General features: G+C 45.2%; 1 protein-coding gene across 4 annotated transcripts in view; it reads left to right on the forward strand.

The window, feature by feature from the left end:
• The window catches only part of CASTOR2 (cytosolic arginine sensor for mTORC1 subunit 2), a 226,276-nt gene extending 209,379 nt beyond the window's left edge, over window positions 1-16,897 (forward strand). For all 4 annotated transcript variants that reach the window (XM_043499303.1, XM_038376224.2, XM_043499301.1 and 1 more), the window contains 5 exons: window positions 1,371-1,494; window positions 2,028-2,138; window positions 4,497-4,579; window positions 8,195-8,289; window positions 15,146-16,897. In XM_043499303.1, the coding sequence (XP_043355238.1) occupies window positions 1,371-1,494; window positions 2,028-2,138; window positions 4,497-4,579; window positions 8,195-8,289; window positions 15,146-15,211 (479 nt within the window). In that variant the 3' untranslated portion in view covers window positions 15,212-16,897. The remainder of the gene's footprint in view (window positions 1-1,370; window positions 1,495-2,027; window positions 2,139-4,496; window positions 4,580-8,194; window positions 8,290-15,145) is intronic.
• The last annotated feature ends 2,187 nt before the right edge of the window (window positions 16,898-19,084 follow it).

Raw genomic sequence — 19,084 nt, forward strand, 5'->3', positions numbered from 1 at the left:
CAGAGGCCCTGGGGGTTTTTTGCCTTCCTCTGCAGTGTGGGGCACGGGTCACTTGCTGGGGGATTCTCTACACCTTGAAGTCTTTAAACCATGATTTGAGGACTTCAATAGCTCAGACATAGGTTAGGGGTTTGTTACAGGAGTGGGTGGGTGAGATTCTGTGGCCTGCGTTGTGCAGGAGGTCAGACTAGGCGATCATAATGGTCCCTTCTGACTTTAAAGTCTATGATTAAAGTCTAAGTTGCCATTACCTCTGCCTGCCTCTTACCTCATTTGAATCCATCTATAGACTTGTATATGCCTCAGGGCATATACTGTCCCGGTGTCTCATACAAGGGGAAGCACTTACACAGGACTTATGTAACCTGCGCCCACTCTGTGTGGTCTGGGCCACACAGCGAGATTGGTTAGCCAAGGGTGTAGCTGAATGGGTCGTGATTCTGAGCAAATGAATATCTATGATGTAAAAAGAAAAGGAGTACTTGTGGCACCTTGGAGACTAACAAATTTATTTGAACATAAGCTTTCGTGAGCTACAGCTCACTTCATCGGATGCATTCAGTGGAAAATACACAGAGAACATGAAACAATGGGTGTTATCATACACACTGTAAGGAGCGTGATCACTTAAGATGAGCGATTACCAGCGGGTGGGGGGGAGGGGAGGAGGAAGAAAACCTTTAGTAGTGATAATCAAGGTGGGCCATTTCCAGCAGTTGACAAGAACGTCTGAGGAACGGAGGGGGAAGGGGGAAATAGTTTTACTTTGTGTAATGACCCATCCACTCCCAGTCTCTATTCAAGCCTAAGTTGATGTAGTGATAATATATCATCACCTAAATAGTCCCTCAGCACTAGAAAGCCTTTTCTACCCATCTTGCAATTTGAGATTCCTGTAACTGTCAAAATTCACACACTGACCAGAAGTTCCCACTTGTTTCCAGTGTGCCCATTGTTGTAGCATTTAGATTCCATGTGCCAATTAGGAGGAGAATGTTAATATTCCAGAGGACTTTGTCCTTCTCCCTGCTCCCTAACCCTGGTAACCGATTACTCTCAATGGCCGTCTTCCAAGAGGAATATTGCCAGGACCTTGTTGCTGTCCCAATACTAGGGGATGCCTGACTGAAGAAAGCAGTTGTCTTTGGGCCTTAACGGTTACTTGGCTTACCCTGATTTCTAGTGGTAGTCAATGCAGCAGCCAAGGGCCTTCCACCAAGAAGACTATGTCCTCCCCTTCCTTAGGGTCATCCTATTGACTTTACAAAGACTGGAAGTCTGGTCTATGGCACTGAGGATAACAACAGTATCTGAGGGGATGTGACCTAGATACCAACTTGGCTTTATACCTGTGTGTGTGTCTCTTTCAGTTCAGAGGCCTGTTATCCATCCTCTTTCCAGTCCAAGTAATATGTTCTGTGTCACCAGCCTGGATCCAGATACCCTTCCAACTGTTGCTACACTCCTAATGGATGTCATGTTTTACTCCAATGGGTACGTTTATACTAGGGACAGGGGCACACAGCACCATCTATGCAAGCATGGCCTGGGTGTGAACATACAAATATGCATCGCTCTCTTCAAGACTGGCAGGAATCCAGGGCTGGCGTTGTGCAATATAAAATGCATCATGTATAAGGTGGGCTTCTTGAGGGTTGCAACCATCGGTTGAGATTTTTCAAAGGCCCATGGGAGATTAGGATGCCCAAATCCCATTAATGGACGCCTGCTTCCTATTTAGGTGGCTTTAAACATTTAAACCAGCAGGACTAACTCATGCCATGAGCTTGTGTGAGCATATTGCAGTGTAACAATATTGCATTGCTACCACCCATTAACACCTGGCAAGCTCGGCTTGAAAGGCATCAGATTTCTCTACCAAAAAGTAGGCCAATTCCAGGAAAAGTTGGACCTAAAAATAGAACCCTTCTTCTCAAAATGCATCTGATAAAATTAGCACGTTTGTGGTAGGATTTCCAATACCGCCGCTGATTGGTGTTAGTTCTGTTTTGTTTTCTTTTCTTCAGAGTAAAAGACACGGTGGTGGGCAGTGAAGACTCTGGACACATTCGCTTTTTCTCCTTCTCTCTCATTGAGGGTTACATCTCCTTGGTGATGGATGTACAGACACAGCAGAGGTGAGGCCCATGACTGACTTCAGCACAGGGCTCATCTGGACCCCAAAAGACCACAAGCAAAATTTTCAGAAACACCTATGTGACTGAGGCTCCTAACTCCCATTTTCAAAAGTGGTGAAGGCACTTGGGAGCCTGAAAGTCTCACTGAAAGTCAATGAGTTTTAGGCTCTTAATTGCCGAAGTCACTTTTGAAAATGGGACTTAAGCTCTTAAATCTCCTAGGTGCTTTGGAAAATGTTAGCCCATTGTTCGCAGATTGAACTTGTGCAGACAAGAAAATCTCACAGAGTAGAATGCAGGCTCCTTTAAATGACGCTGTCTTCTGACATCGCTTTCCCATGCAGTTAGTCAGTGCTGTGTCTCATTGTCATGATAATGCACCGCATCTTGCCAGTGCAGCAGCAGCTAATAACGCATTTGTCCAGCAAGCCCACAAGCTGACTCGAATAAAAATACTATCATGTAATATTTGTGTTATTCTCCAACTTCCGGTCCCAGATGAGAGCGCACAACTCTTAAAGGGCTGAGGGGCTAAAGGCTGCACCAGATGTTGTATCCAAAAGCAGTCTGAGGTGTTGATCATGACCTACGAGACTGTGTATGATTTGAGTCATGACTGTCTTAGGTCCTGATTCTGCGGGGTGCTAGTTGCCTCCTGGGGAAGCTTCTTCAGCTTCCATTGACTAAAAGCAGTCTGTGTCTGGCAGGATCAAGCTCTTAAAAGGAGGAAAGATGCTAGGGCACCAACTTGCAACTCTGGGGACCTGGGTGCAATTCCCTCCTCTGCCACAGACCTTCTGAGTGACCATGGACAAGTCACTTCATCTCTCTGTGTCTCCGTTCCCCATCTGTAAACTGGCAATAATAGCATTCCCTACCTCTCCAGGCATTTTGAGGATATAGACACCTTATGGGGGCCATCTAAATACCTAAGATAGATCGAGGGCAGCTTCTCTCTCCATGTGGTTCCATGTGTCAGCTAGGGCCCTTGAACTAACAGTCCCTAGATTTGAGTATTTGGGGAGCAGAATTTTTTTCAGAAAGCCCCTTCTGTGACTCCTCCTACATTTCTGTCTCTCATTCACACATGGCTTTCCTAATTCAGTCATGTTTACAATAGAAAACCTGAAGCCAGCTTCATTTGCCTTGTTTTGCCACATCAGTTTTTTAATCCTGCTGCTCCTTGTCCATTTCAAGCTGGGCAGGGCTATGGATAGGCTTGGCAAAATTCCATATTTTCAAAATAATTTTGACAGGTAATATCAGTGTTTATTTTTAAACATTTTTTTATTTGTATTGACTTAAATTTTCACAGATTGCACACAGTTATGGGATTTAAGCATTTTTTGTATTGATTTAAACTTTCAAAGTTGCAAAAAGTGTCAGATAATTGTGTCAGACAATAACTATTTCATGACCATAGATGTTGAGATTCAATACGTTAAAAGCTTCATAACCTTTAAAACGCAAATTGTCGACGTCATGTATCAAAATGAACAAAGTAAACTTCAATCAAACTCTAAGCTCTCAAGTAGCATTTTTCTTATTTTGCCTGTCTAATTATTATCGGTGGAAATAGTTTTACATCGGTTTGCATGTGTATGGTGAAATCTTCATTTAGCAATAAAAGTTGAATCCTTCCAAGCCCAGTTATAGACCCGGAAGAGCCTTTCCATCATTTTGGTGCAAGGGGTGTTTAAGTTACTACTACAGTAAAAGCTCTTTATCTGACACTTCACCAATCGGAAAGCTCTATAAACCAGCCTTTCTGATCTTCACTGAAATATTGGTTTATAGTCCAGTTAGTGAGGGCCAGCAGTGGGTTGGGGTGCAGGAGGGGATATTGAGTACAGGCTGTGGGAGAGAGTTTTGGTGCAGGAGGGATGCGTGGTGCCGGATCTTGGAGCCGCTCACCTCGGGTAGCTCCCCGCAAGCAGCGACCTGTCCCAGCTGCTCCTAGCCAGAGGCACAGCAGGTGGCTGTGCGCGCTGCCCCCACCCCCTCCTCCCGAGCACTAGCTCCGCAGCTCCCATTGGCTGGGAACTGCAGCCAATGGGAGCTGCGGGGGTGGTGTCTGCGGGCAGAGGCAGCACGCAGAGCCACCTGCCGCGCCTCTGCTTAGGAGCAGCCAGGACAGGTCACCACTTGCAGGGAGCCTCCCGAGGTGAGCACCCCCCCCGATCTGACCTCCCACACCCCAACCCGCTGCCCCACACTCCCTCCCTCCCTCACCCCAACCCTCTCCCTCTTAGTTAACTGGCATTTTTCACTTACCAGCACCTCCCATTGCCCCAACATGCCAGATAAAACTGCTTTTACTGTACTCTTAATTGCAGTCTTTCACCTTTTTTTTTATAGGTTTCCTAATAATTTGTTGTTTACAAGTGCATCTGGAGAACTCTGGAAGATGGTTCGGATTGGCGGGCAGCCACTTGGCTTTGGTATGTAAACAGTCGGAAAATCAATTAAGTGCAAATATAACCACTCACACGTAGACATTGATGATGAGGAGGGAAAACAGTTGCATTGGCTAAGCCTGTTTTTTAAAGAGTCTTCAGCCTATTGTGGAGTAGAGAACAAGAGTTTGAAAACCAGTTCAGTTACAACTAAACCCAAGGATAAATGGTCTGATTTTCAAAAGGGCTGTGTATGCGGTATCTCTCATTGCCCCTCTGCCCTCTTTCTCCCCCATATCCCCGATCAGATTAAATTACTGGACTATGGTGTTAGCTACATTTAGGCCCCTGCTTTCAAAAATTTTGGCCAATGAGCTTTCATGTCAGCGTGAAACAGGAAAAGGCTAGGCTGGCTCAGTCCATTTTAGAAACCCATCAGTGAGACCAGGAGACAGATATTACTCTGACTTACACCAGTGTAAATCCAAGGCAATTCCGTGGCTTCAGTGGATTTAGTGCGAAGTCTCACAAGTTGTGAGAGCAGAATTGTGGTCCTAAATTCCCTCTTAGCTCATCCCATTTTAAAATCAGCATGGCTTTTACAAAGTGTATCTGCCAGAAACAGCGAGGAGAAAGTGCCCAAGTTTTTCAGAAGTGACCTGTTACTTTGGGTGGGTTGTCCAACTTGAGATCTTTTAAAGGGGCCTGCCTTTCAGAAAATGCTGAGCACACCCACTCTTTAAAAACCTTGGTCCTTTAAAAATGTCTCAAGTTGGGCACCCAGAGATGGAGGCACCCAAGATCATTAGTCACTTTTGAAAATTTTGGCCATTTGTTTAAATAACTGGCTTTTGGTGGTGGTAATGTCAGCTTAGAGCAAGTGTTTTTGGGGCTTAGGATCAAGTAAGAAGAGTCACTCTGATCTACTGGAAGTTAGCTTTGATGCAGCAGAGGCTTATCCCAGGATTTCAAGTGAGTAAGGTGCCAGGGTCACTCGGTCAGCATGAACACCAGTCACTGTGGCAGATCCAGGGTTCATATGAATAAGGCTAAGAGACGTCCAGCATTTACTCCTTCTCAGATGCAGGTCAGATGGTGTATTATCTGCTGCTAATGAGGGAAGGAGGAAGCCAGAGTGAAGGGCACATGAGGGAGCTTTGGAGGCTTCCTGCCTGAATCTCATTAGTGGTTTCTCTTTAGACCCCTGAAAATACTTCTGAGTATTAATGTTTTGTGCATACATTTTTGGGATTTATATTGATCCAATAGGAAAAAGAGGAGGTGTGGCAAATAATGCAGTATGTTGTTCCTGCTTATTGGGCCTGATCCTGCAGCGCTTATTCCCAAGAACAGTCCCATTTACTACATGAGCTGAACAGGAGCATTTTAGCATAGGTGGACCCAATTCTGCAACCCTACTCAGCTCTGATTCCACACAGGAAGAAAATGGTTGGCTGAGATTGTGCTGTAGGTGTTTGTCAGATAGGCAATCACTCCGCAGGGCCGAAGAGAAGGGTCCTTTTTGATCTAGTGTTGTTACCTTCCACTGACCTCAAACCAAACATTCCTAAACCTCTTCTGGCTTTGGACCAAGGACTGGGGACAGGAGCTTTAGAGATGATGGTTATGGGTTAGAGTGTTGACATGCCAAAATATTTCCTGGGCAAACCTCAGCCGTTCGCAACACAAAGCGATGCCTGCAGTACAAGCAGTGGGGAAAGGGCAGACTTCGTTAATGATAGACTAGTGTGTGATTCAGAGCAGCCCCAACTGGTAAAGAGAGGGGATGAGAATTAGCTCTCCAAATTGTTTGGGTGCTCAGGCTTTCCCTTACTGAAAGGCTGGAGTTCCAGCTCCATTTACCATTTCTTGGAATGGCTGCTGGATACCAGGTGCTTCACTGTGTCTGTGGATCTGTCTATACTGAAGTCCTGGGGGGGACTGCAGCTAGGGCAGAGCTGAGCTACCTTTAATCTAACTAGCTCAGATCCTGGAGCAGTGACACCCTGGCAGCGCATGGTTCAATGTGGGCCATCCCTGCTAGCCACGGCTTCACTTCTCGATTCAACCTAGCTCTGGTGTGTCTGCTTGAGCTGCAGTCACACCCTAGGGTTGCAATTTAGACACACCTGGGTCAGTCAAAAGGAGATTGGCAGAGGAGATTAGGTATATGCTGGGGCTGCTGTGTCACTCACATTCTTATTCGTGCTACAAGAAGGTCACTGCCTTTTACTAGTGGGACGTGTGTCCTCTTGGAGCCCAGTTTATTTTCTCTTGCTTCAAGAATCTGCCGTCTCATTTGAGTTGTTAAACAGACCATAAATACTCATCCAGGGGCATGCTTTGTGCTATTGTGTGTGTTTGGGGGAGGAAAGAGCCTGCACATCGAAGCGAAGGGTATTTGTTTTTTTTGCACACGCACAAAAATAAAAATACCCCCCACCTACCTGATCAGGTCGCTAATTACGAAGTTACAGGGAAGTCACTTGGAGAATAAAATCAGAAGGGAAATAGCATGTAAGAAATGATAAAACAGCCTAATCAATGGAAATGGATAGAATGATAGAAGCAAAGGGCCATCACAATCAAGAGCCACCAACGCTCCTGCTTCAGCACAGTTGTCAAGCCGTTGTCTGGAGTGCTGCAGGCCTGCAGAGAGGTGACCGTTCACATGGGTCTGTCTCCTTCTCATTCCGTCTGTTGAGTCTCATTCAAAGCAGCTGAAAAGAGGTTAAATACTTCCCTGATGTCACTTTTGCATGTAAGTGATTGTTGTAGATGCCACATGTATGTTACATGATCACCAATGTGAATGGGCAATAACCAGTGGGCAGGGAAGTCACGGCTGGATGATAGCCTCTGGGCAGGGCAGGTATCCATGAGACAGCTTCTATATATTAAAGTGTGTTTCATGCTAAAAAGTTCCCTGCCTTTAGCATGAGGAGTTGGTCATTCACTTTTCAGAGCTTGTCCTGTTAGGGAGATACCCCTTCAGTATTAACATGGTATTTTGAATTGGCACAATATGTCCACAATGTAATTCAGCAGCTGTCTGAATCCAGATTAAATGAAAATACACAAAAGACAGTTGAATGAAATAGCCATGTTAGCGCAGACTCTTAACCCAGATTCCTACAGGAAATCCTGGGATTCAAAGGCCAAGCAGTTGTAATTAAGCAGCTGTTTAGGGAATTGTATATAGCTGTTGCATTATCCTCAGTATTTCTAATTCCTTTTCTCACTTTTAATCACCCTCAGGCAGGAGCACTGGAAGGACTGCAAAAGTGAGGGGACCAAGCAACCAAACTGGACCAAATTTGAGTGGCATTGCGACCTCGCACATGGGGTCGCAACGCCACTCACTCCCATTTGGCCTGCCGCTGCTTTTGTCATGCCACCCATCCTCCAGAGCCAAGAAGGGAGGTTGGGCCCCCCATTCTCTCCTCCCTTGTTGCCCTTCTGGCAAGTTCAGGTTCTCAAAAGTTGGGGGCGCATGGCCCTTTGCTCCCCCATCCCTGTCTCTTGCACCTATGCCCCAGGGTTACTGCTGGTGGGTTTCTTAGTTTCTCTGGCATCATGACAGAGGCTAGTTAGATCTATGAGTGCTTTCCTATGGTGGAGCTCTGTTGGGAACATTATTTTTGTTTTGTCTTCCCCTAGATGAATGTGGAATTGTTGCTCAGATTTCTGAGCCTTTGGCTGCCTCCGACATCCCAGCCTACTACATCAGTACTTTTAAGTTTGATCATGCATTGGTAAGTATCTGAATAGCTCAGAGGCATGAGGAGGAGGGCAGAGCTAGTCCTTTTCCTCCACGAGAAAAAAATCCTTGGCATTTCTATTTACAACTGCTTGTTAAAGTGACTCGGGCCTGGTGTAGCCAAGTGCAGAGGAGCCAGAAACCGCTCTAGTCTGCTTGAGCGTGATCTTCCTGATGATTTTCATCTGCTGCTGAGTGACCATTTAATTCAAGTCCGTGTGAGAGGGGTGGGAGTGTGAGGGGTGGGGGACTGAGGGGTGCCTCATCTCGAGTCAACTTTCACCCTTCCATCCTGCTGCACCCCTGTATCTAAGACTTGGCTACCATGGCTGGTCAGCCGGGCACATCAGCAGCTTGAGGGCTGTCCATTGGCTGAGCCTGGCTGAGGCTGATGGGATACTGCTGAGATGGCTCATTCCAGGGAAAGGGGGAGAGAAGTCCAAGCTTATGTCCTGCGTATGCTGGCATAGTGCAGCCCCGCCACCTGTGATTTTCTGTCTTGCTTATTGTGCATGTGTCTTATTGCTTAGTCCACTCTTGAGATGGTCTCCTGCCACTGGAATCCTTTCCATCCACACTCTAACTCAAACAAATGGCCTGTGCCCTTCAGCACATTGCAATGGTGGCTATAAGGCTGTGTAAACTGGGGCGGGGGGGTTGTAGCTCCTAGTCATCCCTTCTGTTCTTGGAAAATCATGCTCCACGATTTACAGAAACCGTAAGCTGTGCCTTCAGGAAGTGCCGCAGCGGGAACAGAGTTTCAGGGGAAGTGACGTTACCCCTCTCAGTCTTTGCCCATTCTTAGACAGAAACATTGTCTAAAGCTCTGAAGTGTTTGAATGCCAATTTTTGGTTTGTTCTGTTTTTCATGCATCTTTTTGCTTCCAGGTTTCAGCTAGGTCTGCCCCCAAAATACTTCCAGAGAGCCTGATTTCATTGCAATCCCAGCTCAGTTGTGCAGGCCTCTAAGGAGCTTTACCTAAGCATCTGAAATTGCTAATGCCTATTCCAGCTGAATTTGTATTCCCTGGCTTGGGCCCCAATCCTTGCGAATCATTATTGCTTACGTGAGCAGCCACTTTCAAGTCATTAAGATTACTCCCTTGGGCCCCAATCCAGCAAAGCATGTTCTTCACATTAAGCCTGTAAGTAGGCCCATGAAAGCCAATGAGTAAAGTTTTGCAGTCGTTCTGGCACCCCTCACATGGCCTGATTGAGGAGGGTAGCCCAGACAAACTATGCATGACAAGAATCAGGACACGCTCCTTTAGCCATTGCAATGTTTTATAGTGCAGGTGGCATATTCTGGTTTGACCAGTATCTTTATCTCACTTCTAACATGATGAAAAAGTGAGACTGTTACCACCTTACTGCTTCTTCATAAGAACATGTGTGACTTACCAATACATCAAGTCAGCCACGTTTTTCAGGAATTTACCGTGAGAACCAGTGGCCTCAACTCTGTTTAGATTAGGGACACTGTGCTCTGTATGCCCAGTGTTAGCCCAGATACACTGACCTAAGTGGGGAAGATTGTACCACTTTTATTTCCATCTGTATTTTTGCAAATCCATGTGGAAAAAGCTGCCACCTTGGGCCAGGGCAGAAAGAGCCGAAAGCTCCATTTCTCAGTTCCCTGGCTGTCCTGGGCCACATGACCTGCCACCATAAAGGTTAGATTTGAAAACCCACCTCTGATTTGGTTTCTATTTGAAGCTGTGCAAATAGTGGGGAGGGACAGGGTTGGATTTTCTAGAAAACAAGCACACTGTTGTGTGACTGCATGCACAGTTACTACAGTTGCATGCACAATCACCACACTTGTTTGAATAGTGCTGCACCTGCAGGATGCAACCAGGATGGAGTCTGGCTTGGATCAGTTCCTCAACAGGACAGCAAATCAGCAGTCCATGTGATAATCTCAGCTAACATAAATCTGTGACTGTGTTTTTGTTTTTTTTTAAACTCTGTCCTTTATTGTTTGCATTACAGTTCCCATTACATCACCAGACACTTATTATACGGCCCTGATTTTTGACCTGTAAAAGCTCAAAGAGCAGATTCAGGGTTTTTTTAAAAAACTAATTACTTCAGCCTTTCACAGTTGACACAACCCATTTACAGCCCATAGGCCGTATGTGCACAGAGTCAAAATAAACATGGTTCCAGATAGCAAAGGTCAAATTGTTGTATACATTTGGCTTATTTTCTTGAACATTAACTACACTGATAAGATAAGCCAATAAAACACCATTTCAAAAGTCAATACTGTTAGCTTTGTGCCACATTCCTGGTTGTCGTTGTGGGTCCAGGTGCATGCTTTCTGTATGTGGCAAAAGATGCCGAGCGCTTCTGATTACAAAGGCAGCTATTTCTTCAAGACCTTTTAAATTATACATTTTACTACCAGCGTAGACCTGCTGGCCATTTGCAGCCATGCAATTGCAGTGATTCTGTAGTGATTGCAATTGCAGTAATTCTGCCAGCAATTTCCTCATCTAAAAGTCTCTCTCCACTTGCCCCCTCAAACACCTTTATGCTTTCTGCCTTCTTGGCCAGGATTAATTCAGCTATTTAAGCTCCCCACCCAGAGAGATTTATTGATCACTCGTGCTGTCCGGCATAAGTCAGTGTTCTTGCATTTTCCTTGCAACATTTTCTTTCACAACGTTGTCCAGAGCCCCTTTCCAACCAAAGAAAATTGTTCCATTTGGCCTCTCAAAACTCTCTGCCAAGCTGCATCATCGCAAATTAGCCCTTACTGCACCAGAGGAAAGCTTGCTAAATTGACTCAACTCCAGAGGACTGGGCATCCAGCACTGAGTCTCCTGGCTTGAGATGGCCTTTGATTGGCAAGGCCTCACCTTGATTCCTGGCTCCACTTCTCTAGCTTTAACTCCACCCTTGGATGGGGTGCAGGGCTGCAGGGGCTTTGAGGCGTGGAGACTGGTACTCTGACTGTGCAATGGCTTTTGAGCGCTCTGTTGTTTTGGACAGCTCTTCTAGACACACATCAGCTCCAATCGGCTTCAGGGATTCTTCAGTCCCAAGGAGAGATCCCTCTCTAAAGGCTTGCCAAAATATTTGGTATTCTCCTCAAGAGTACATCTCATCCTTAGTCAGTTCTTTTTAGTCGGTGGAGTTTGCCAGAGCTATTAAGATGAAATAGGGGAAAAAAGCAGCTAATTCCTTCCATCCCTTCCCTCCTCTTCCTGATGTATGAAACAACGGAGAGGACTGTAAAGGATCCTGTAAAGATCCTGTAAAGGAGCAGCTGCTGTGGGAGGCAGCTTACCTTGGGAGAAGGATGGATCATCTCCCCTCTCCGCCTGCTGAAGGCTGGAAGGGTCTTTAGCAGTTGTTACCCCATGTTCTGAGTTGCTTTGAAGCTTGTCTGTGTTAGTAAAGCTCTGAGTTTGTTCCTTGGAAGAAAGCCTTTCTCTATAAGGGGGAGATTTTGGACCCCACTCTTCATTATGTTGACGACCCTCCTGGCCAGGCACTGCTGCATGTAGATGTTTCTCAAGGATTAAATTTGCATCTTGTGTCCCCTCCCAACTGCCCCCCTCCTCCCTCCACAGTGTCTCAGTCTCTGTGCACCTGGCAGAAATGAGGAGGTTGTTCCTTGTTCGGCCTTGCTCTTTTTCTCCCCCACATACCATAGTGGGAGAAAACTTGATCATATGAATTTTTAATACGTGGCTGAATGTCTATTAATAGAAAATCAACTCGTATCTCTTCCCATTAGCTGTAGGATCTGACATGACTGGGAGTAGCCTCTTAGCCCTTCCAGTCCTTGGAATTAAAGAGCCTGAGGAGAAAATCACATTGGGAAGGGGTGATGAAGCTTAAAAGTGCTCTCTAAGACCTGGCATGTAAGGGATTACAAGTAGAACCGAAGTGCCCTGCCTATCCCTTTGATGATCTAGGGTGGGGTTATGAAAGCCAAAGAAGCACCTGCTGCAGGGCAACTGCCAGGGGAAAGGACGTATCCTCTACCCTCCCCACCTGCTGACAGTTGTTACCAGGTGTTGTAAATTACTTTGCTCTTGTTTTGAAGCTGCTCCGTGGTATTAAAGCCAGTGTCAAGGAAGGGGCCTCGAACAGAACTAGAGCTGGGGCTTTATTTTGCCTTCCCTAGCCGGTATATCTACCTACAGTTGGGCTTGTTACAACTATAAAACTTGTTCAGGCAAATGAAACTGTTGCAGGCCAGGTGAGAGGTTAAAAAGGCTACACCAGTGGAACCCTGGATGTCCATGGGGGCAGACTGTTCAAACTGGGACTCTTTTTTTGTATTCCTGGCCAGTAGAAAAATTTAGCCTGGCTCTTCAGTTGATAATTGGCATAGCTTCAGTGGACTTCTTCATTTTTAAGCCAAGAGATGGATAAAATGCATGTCCTCAAAGCCCCTTAGCCAAAATTGGGGCTGACTTTGTCATCTTGTGATTCTGCCTTGCACAGAAAACCACCTGATGTGAATTTTACTTGCAACAAATCTTGGGGAATTCATTGTTCATTTTTTGCCTCTGACCATTAGCCTGGAAACGATCTATTTGCATTTTCATAACAATGAAGCGCTTTCTTGAAGGAGGTGTAAAGGAAAACATCCAAGATCTTGCCTGTGACCCACTTAGGGTTAAACTAAGGGCATGTCTTCACTGCAGTCACTGCTGTTACAGCAGCATGGGTATGTCTATGTAAGGCAATTGCCCCTGTGATTGCAGTGCAGACATACCTCGAATCAGTGGGATTGGGCGAGAAAATCTGCAGGATGGCGTTTTCAAAGGTGCCAAGGAGTTGGGCACTCAGCTCCCATTGGTTTTTGTGCATTTCATGAAATGCAGATCTCTCGCCCTGCTGATATTTGAGCAGTGGTCACAAACTAACCTGAAACAGTAGAATCAACACTTTTGCTGTATCTTAAGTTAACCATGGTGAAACAGGAACTCATCTTATTTCTGTGCAAGGACAATGGTACCCTTCCATAACGGTATTGACCTGGATGAACACTTCGCTTCCAGAACAAAAGAAAAAGCTTTAGTTACAAACACAGGGGCCCAGGTATTAGAGCATCCAGTGTCAACAGGAGAAATAAACGGTCCTGAGCTAGAGCAAAATAGCGCAGTGCCCTTCCAAGACTAGACAACACATCCAATCATTACAAGGGGCAGCATAAAGAGGAGGGAAGAGCTTTTGAGTTAGGATTTAAAATGACAGGTGCCCTTTTTTAAAAAAGAGGGGAAAAACCCTGATGGTAGGGAAGGGAGTTGGGAGAACAGCATTAAATGTCAGCGTGCAAATTTTAAACCAAGGACACGGGTGGAAAGCGGACAGCATGAAAATGGTGAAGGAAAGCAAAACCATTAGCCATGCTGCATGGTTCTGGGCTGATTTAAAGAGGATTTTGGAACAGCAGCGTAGAAAACATTGCAGAAATCGAGGTGTCCTTTTGTTGTAACCAAAGGAAGAAACTCACCTCACCATCAGTAGGGGAGTAGCATTTCCTTGAAAAGATATAGGGGAAAGCCAGAAAGTTTCAAAAGACTATATCAGGTTTCTCATCCTTTCCCACTTCCCCCTCTTTTAGCCACTAATGTCATTGCAAGGTAATTCCAGTCCCGCTCTCCCTAGCTCTAAACAAGCAGTGCAAGGCCCACTCTGGCCTTTATCCTCCAGTTCTAGACAGGATATTTAATATTTCACTAGTTCCCCTCCTAAAAAAATACTGTGAAGGCCTCAAAGATAAGTGTACTGCTCACCAAAGCTCCCAGCTGTTCCTGTACGTTACCCTCATTTGCTCTTCCCTCTAGGGTTTGCCATCTCTCATTTCCTCATGTGTTGGCTAGGGCCCAATCCTGTAAGACACCCTGTGCAACTTTACCAGGCTCTCCATGGCTTTACGGATCAGTCAGCACCGGACTGGGCCTTTAGAGCGCAAACACTTTGAAACAGGGATGTTGTCTCTTTCCATGCCTCTTTCCATGCCATGTCTCTCTGTGATGAGAGATAAGCAATAAATACTCTGTGAAGGCCCTCTCAGAAATTTACTCACATTTATGTCTCTGTCCCCTTTCCAGCTCTTCTGTGAAAGTTGCGTCATTAGCTGCCTGAAGTGAGGCATCATAGACCATGATGGTGCTGGTGGGACTACAGGCCCCTTTGGCCAGATGTGGTGTAGGAACATTGACAGAGTTGTCAGCTGCATTCCCCTTAGGGGGCAGTCACTTCTCTCTTTTCTTTCTCTCTCCCATTCCTCTGTGTTGGCTGGTGCTATCAGCATCTGCTCCTCCATCTAGCAGTGCCAAGAAGCATGTGGTGAGAAGGAGAGTTGTCTGCAGCTGCCAGTGGGGTCACTGTTGATTGCCCAGAGGAAGTGCTTTTAGAAAAACGGAGCGGCCAACGTGCTCTTCTCCTTCCCAGTTGACTGCGTCCCTGCCGGGAAAGACTCAGGAGGGGATGGGAGGGCAACCAACCTGGAACCTAAGAAAAACAGAGTTACTTCTTTACCTGGGACTTCCTCAGCCCCAGTACAATGTGCAACCCCGCTATCTACTGCCGAGTCATTTGTGGGCAGTGTTGAGAGCCAGCTATTCCATGCTACCAGGCTGCAACACGTAGGACAAGACAGTTTGTTACTAAGACCACTAAAAACCAGACTAAGAAAGTAAGATGGAAACATCTGTTTTGTGTTAACTGTGGAGCTCAAGTATCCTGCCCAAAGTAAATATGATGTTCCCCGTGGTTCTTGTTAGCTTTGTGTGCTGCCTCTCCTAACTAGCCTCTCTCTCCACAGTCGTGATTCAGTGGCTTTTACTGGAAACATTCCCTCTCTCTTTGGTTTTCCACAGGTACCTGAAGAAAATATAAATGGTGTAATCAACGCACTCCAAGTCAGTCAAGCTGAAAAACATTAGAAATCTTCTGAGCTGGTTGCAGATGCTTTTTTATTATTATTCTTTTTCTCACAGTATTTCTTGAAAAATCTGATTCCGGAGAGAGAGATTGAGGTGCCATGAAAAAAGACTGAACTGATGAGCAGAAGCAACTCCAACAAGCTTTTTTTCTTTCTTTCTTAAAAGTGGGAGGGTTTATGATATGATGGTTTCCTGACATTAGACTCCAAAGCAAACTGCTTTCCTGCTTTTTTGGTGCGAAAGGAATTGCAGGTAGACAGGCAGCCTCTCACTGAAATGCAGAGGTATAGACAGATTGCATACACAGTAGCTTTAGGGAAAGCTTCAAAACAACACCTGAAGGGGAAGAGCTGCTTTTTTAGCAGAGAGCATGAAAAGCATAAATGAAAGAAATGTGGAATTAAAAGGAAAACAAAACGTTGAACTGTATTGATCTTTCCACTAGCATCAGACTATATAAAAATGGTAACAATCCCTTATGATTTATGCTCAGATTGGGTACTATTTTCCTTCACAATTCAATGTTGTGAGAGGGTGAGAAATAAACTATTTTTTTCTTCTGCAATTTAGAATTGGCTGAACAGAGAACGTTGCAGCATGGTTCTTTATTAAGGGCTATCTTCTGCCGATCTGTACTTCGGGGGCCTCTGTGTGCTGTTGAAGTTGTGTACATTAGCTCCATTTTCCACAGTCCCCCAACATCCTCTTACTACAACATTGTGTCCAGGCATCCTTCCAAGCCCAAGAAAGTTTGCCATTCTCTGATGTCCATTATCTCATGCCATCCCTTCCCTTTTTCCCGATTCCCAAGCTCTTAACATGTAGGGATTGAGGTTGGTTATCATGAGGCCCACTTGCGTAACCAGCCTAGTAGATGCAGGTGATGTATGCTCAAATCCACTCCCTTCCATTCCTACTGAGCCACTTTTGCTCCCCTGATGCTGTTCCACCACATCTCTATTCACAAGGGTAAGGAAGCATCCGAAAGTCCCGAGCTCATGGCTTCCTCAAATGAGGACTCCTCCTGGACGCAACATTGGTTTTATCAGTGTAGCTCAGGGCTCTGTTGCCTTTCTACACCCACTCACGTCCTTCTGCGGCCAACGCTTTTGGTGAACGTATTGCCATACAGTAAAACGGTTGGCCAAGAGCGCTGTGCTTTTGCAGGGGATGTTGATACCCGTGCCCTTGGGTTCCTATTTATTTCACCTGCTACTTAATTTCTTTGGTGAAACATGGTTCTGGTTTGGCTGTGAAGCTAGGAGTGGGAGTATTTCATTGACTCGGTCTCTTTTCTAACTACAAAGTCGCGAGGGCCTGCTCCAAAGCCACTGAGTGCTACAGAAATGTGCTGAAACTCTGACCTGCTTCCTTATCCCTGTATTACCAGTTCTTTTAGAGGAAAGTGATGTTGGTCTTTAATAGACAGCCCTACGCCTGCAGTCCTGCTGGGAGCTGCTTACGTTTTGACATCCTCTTGCAAAAGAAGCAATGAGCCAGTGGGAACGAAGCTCAGTAGCCCAACATTTTACCTGGTGCCATGCATCTTCTTCAGCCCACTTCAGAACTGCCCCGCGGTCAGGACAGGGGTCGAGCTGATGGTGAGTATAGAGCGGGGAAGGCAAGCATCACATAGTAGTCTGCAATGAATGCACCTGAAATGCCATACATCAGCAACAACCCTCTCTCTGGTGAGACACAGGATCTGTGAGGAGGAAGGCCACACTGAGATCTTGTTTCATAGGTGGGAAACTGAATTTCCCTTGCACTTTTAACCTGTTTTACCTCTCCCCCCATGCTTTTTTTTTTAATTAAGAAATTGTGGATCCTGTAGCTTTCATGAGGATTTACAATCCCAGTGTAACTTCAGAGAGAACCACCTACACAGACCTCTATCTTTCAGATTTTCTCCAGGCATCTGTTCCCAATCAGTACATATGATATATTCATATGTGTGTGTATGTGTTTATGGTACAGACACAGATATACACACGCTGTTTACGGTGTCCTTCAGATTACACAAGGGTTGGGGACGACTAGGTATTAAGAGCCTGATATTTGGTTTATCAGAAAACACCCTCTAGCCCTGATGTTGCAGGGCCCACAAAGTTAATGGAGGATCCTTTTGGGGATTTTTTTAATCAATCTGTTAAACAGTTAATGAAACTAGAGCATCTTTATGCAATAACATGGATCTCTTTCCTTTTTAGACCCTAATTCAGTCCACCGTCGTTACGTGCTTCACTTTAAACACCTGCTTACTTTCCATTGACTTAAGCATATGTTCAAGGTTAAGCACGTACTTAAGTGCTTCACTGAACTGGAGCCTTAAAAAGAACATTTTGCTTTCCCTTTAGGCAGCTTTTCAACTGCCCCATGGAGAACTATAGTAACTCTAGACTTTGGGGGTTAATGCTAGTTACAGATACGACACCCTGTGTCTCTGGATATTTGCTCGAAAAGCTGCTTTCCTCATGCTCTTTTGCAGCATATACACAGACATGGTCTCAAGTTGTGTAGTGTGATCTTTTTAAAAAAAAAAAAAAATCCCACCTACTGAAGGACTAAAATTGGTATACAAAACTGTTCTTTGCCTAAAGAGCCCTTATGTCAAATCACAAATCCCAACTGAAGTCTGGCTGAGCTGTTGGAAGGTTATGGGGGGTTTGTTTTGTTGCTTTTCACAGTACAGATGCTATAGGGTTTTCATCCACTGGGACATTTTGTCTTATGAAAGGAGACTTAAGGAGCTTGGCTTGTTTAGCCTAACTAAAAGAAGGTTGAGGGGAGATATGATTGCTCTCTATAAATATATCAGAGGGGTAAATACAGGAGAGGGAGAGGAATTATTTAAGCTCAGCACCAATGTGGACACAAGAACAAATGGGTATAAACTAGCCACCAGGAAGTTTAGACTTGAAATCAGACGAAGGTTTCTAACCATCAGAGGAGTGAAGTTTTGGAATAACTTTCCAAGGGAAGCAGTGGGGGCAAAAGATCTATCTGGTTTTAAGATTCTACTTGATAAGCTTATGGAGGAGATGGTACGATGGGATAATGGGATTTTGGTAAGTAATTGATCTTTAAATATTCAGGGTAAATAGGCCAAATCCCCTGAGATGGGATATTAGATGGATGGGTTCTGAGTTACCCAGGAAAGAATTTTCTGTAGTATGTGGCTGGTGAATCTTGCCCATATGCTCAGGGTTTAGCTGATCGCCATATTTGGGGTCGGGAAGGAATTTTCCTCCAGGGCAGATTGGAGAGGCCCTGGAGGTTTTTCGCCTTCCTCTGTAGCATGGGGCATGGTTGACTTGAGGGAGGCTTCTCTGCTCCTTGAAGTCTTTGAACCATGATTTAAGGACTTAATAGCTCAGACATGGGTGAGGTTTTTCATAGGAGTGGGTGGGTGAGATTCTGTGGCCTGCGCTGTGCAGGAAGTCGGACTAGATGATCAGAATGGTCCCTTCTGACCTTAGTATCTATGAATCTATGACAGTGGATGTGTCCCTTTGTGGGACTATGGTTTTATTTAGCAAAGCACAGACTCCTTGAATGAGATCAAAACTGCCATGTACAACTTGTCAGTCAAGGTCTTTGAGCAGTAGAGCTGCAGACTTTTTTGCAATGTTGTGGGGCTAGAAAATTTTGCTTATCAAGGGTATTAGCTATTGGAAAACTATTATTAATTAGTTTACACACTGGAGAACAATTACATTTGTTACCCTCTCCGTGTGATATTGCTGCTTCCTTAGGATGAAGATGTTTATCTGAAGGGATTACTTGAAATGAGCAGCAACTTTACTGAGCCTTAACAGAAACAGAAAAATAATGATCTTGTTAAAATTATTTACACTGTGCACTCAGGCTAGT

The sequence above is a fragment of the Dermochelys coriacea genome, chromosome 17 (genome assembly GCF_009764565.3).
Source record: "Dermochelys coriacea isolate rDerCor1 chromosome 17, rDerCor1.pri.v4, whole genome shotgun sequence".
Lineage (NCBI taxonomy): Eukaryota > Metazoa > Chordata > Testudines > Dermochelyidae > Dermochelys > Dermochelys coriacea.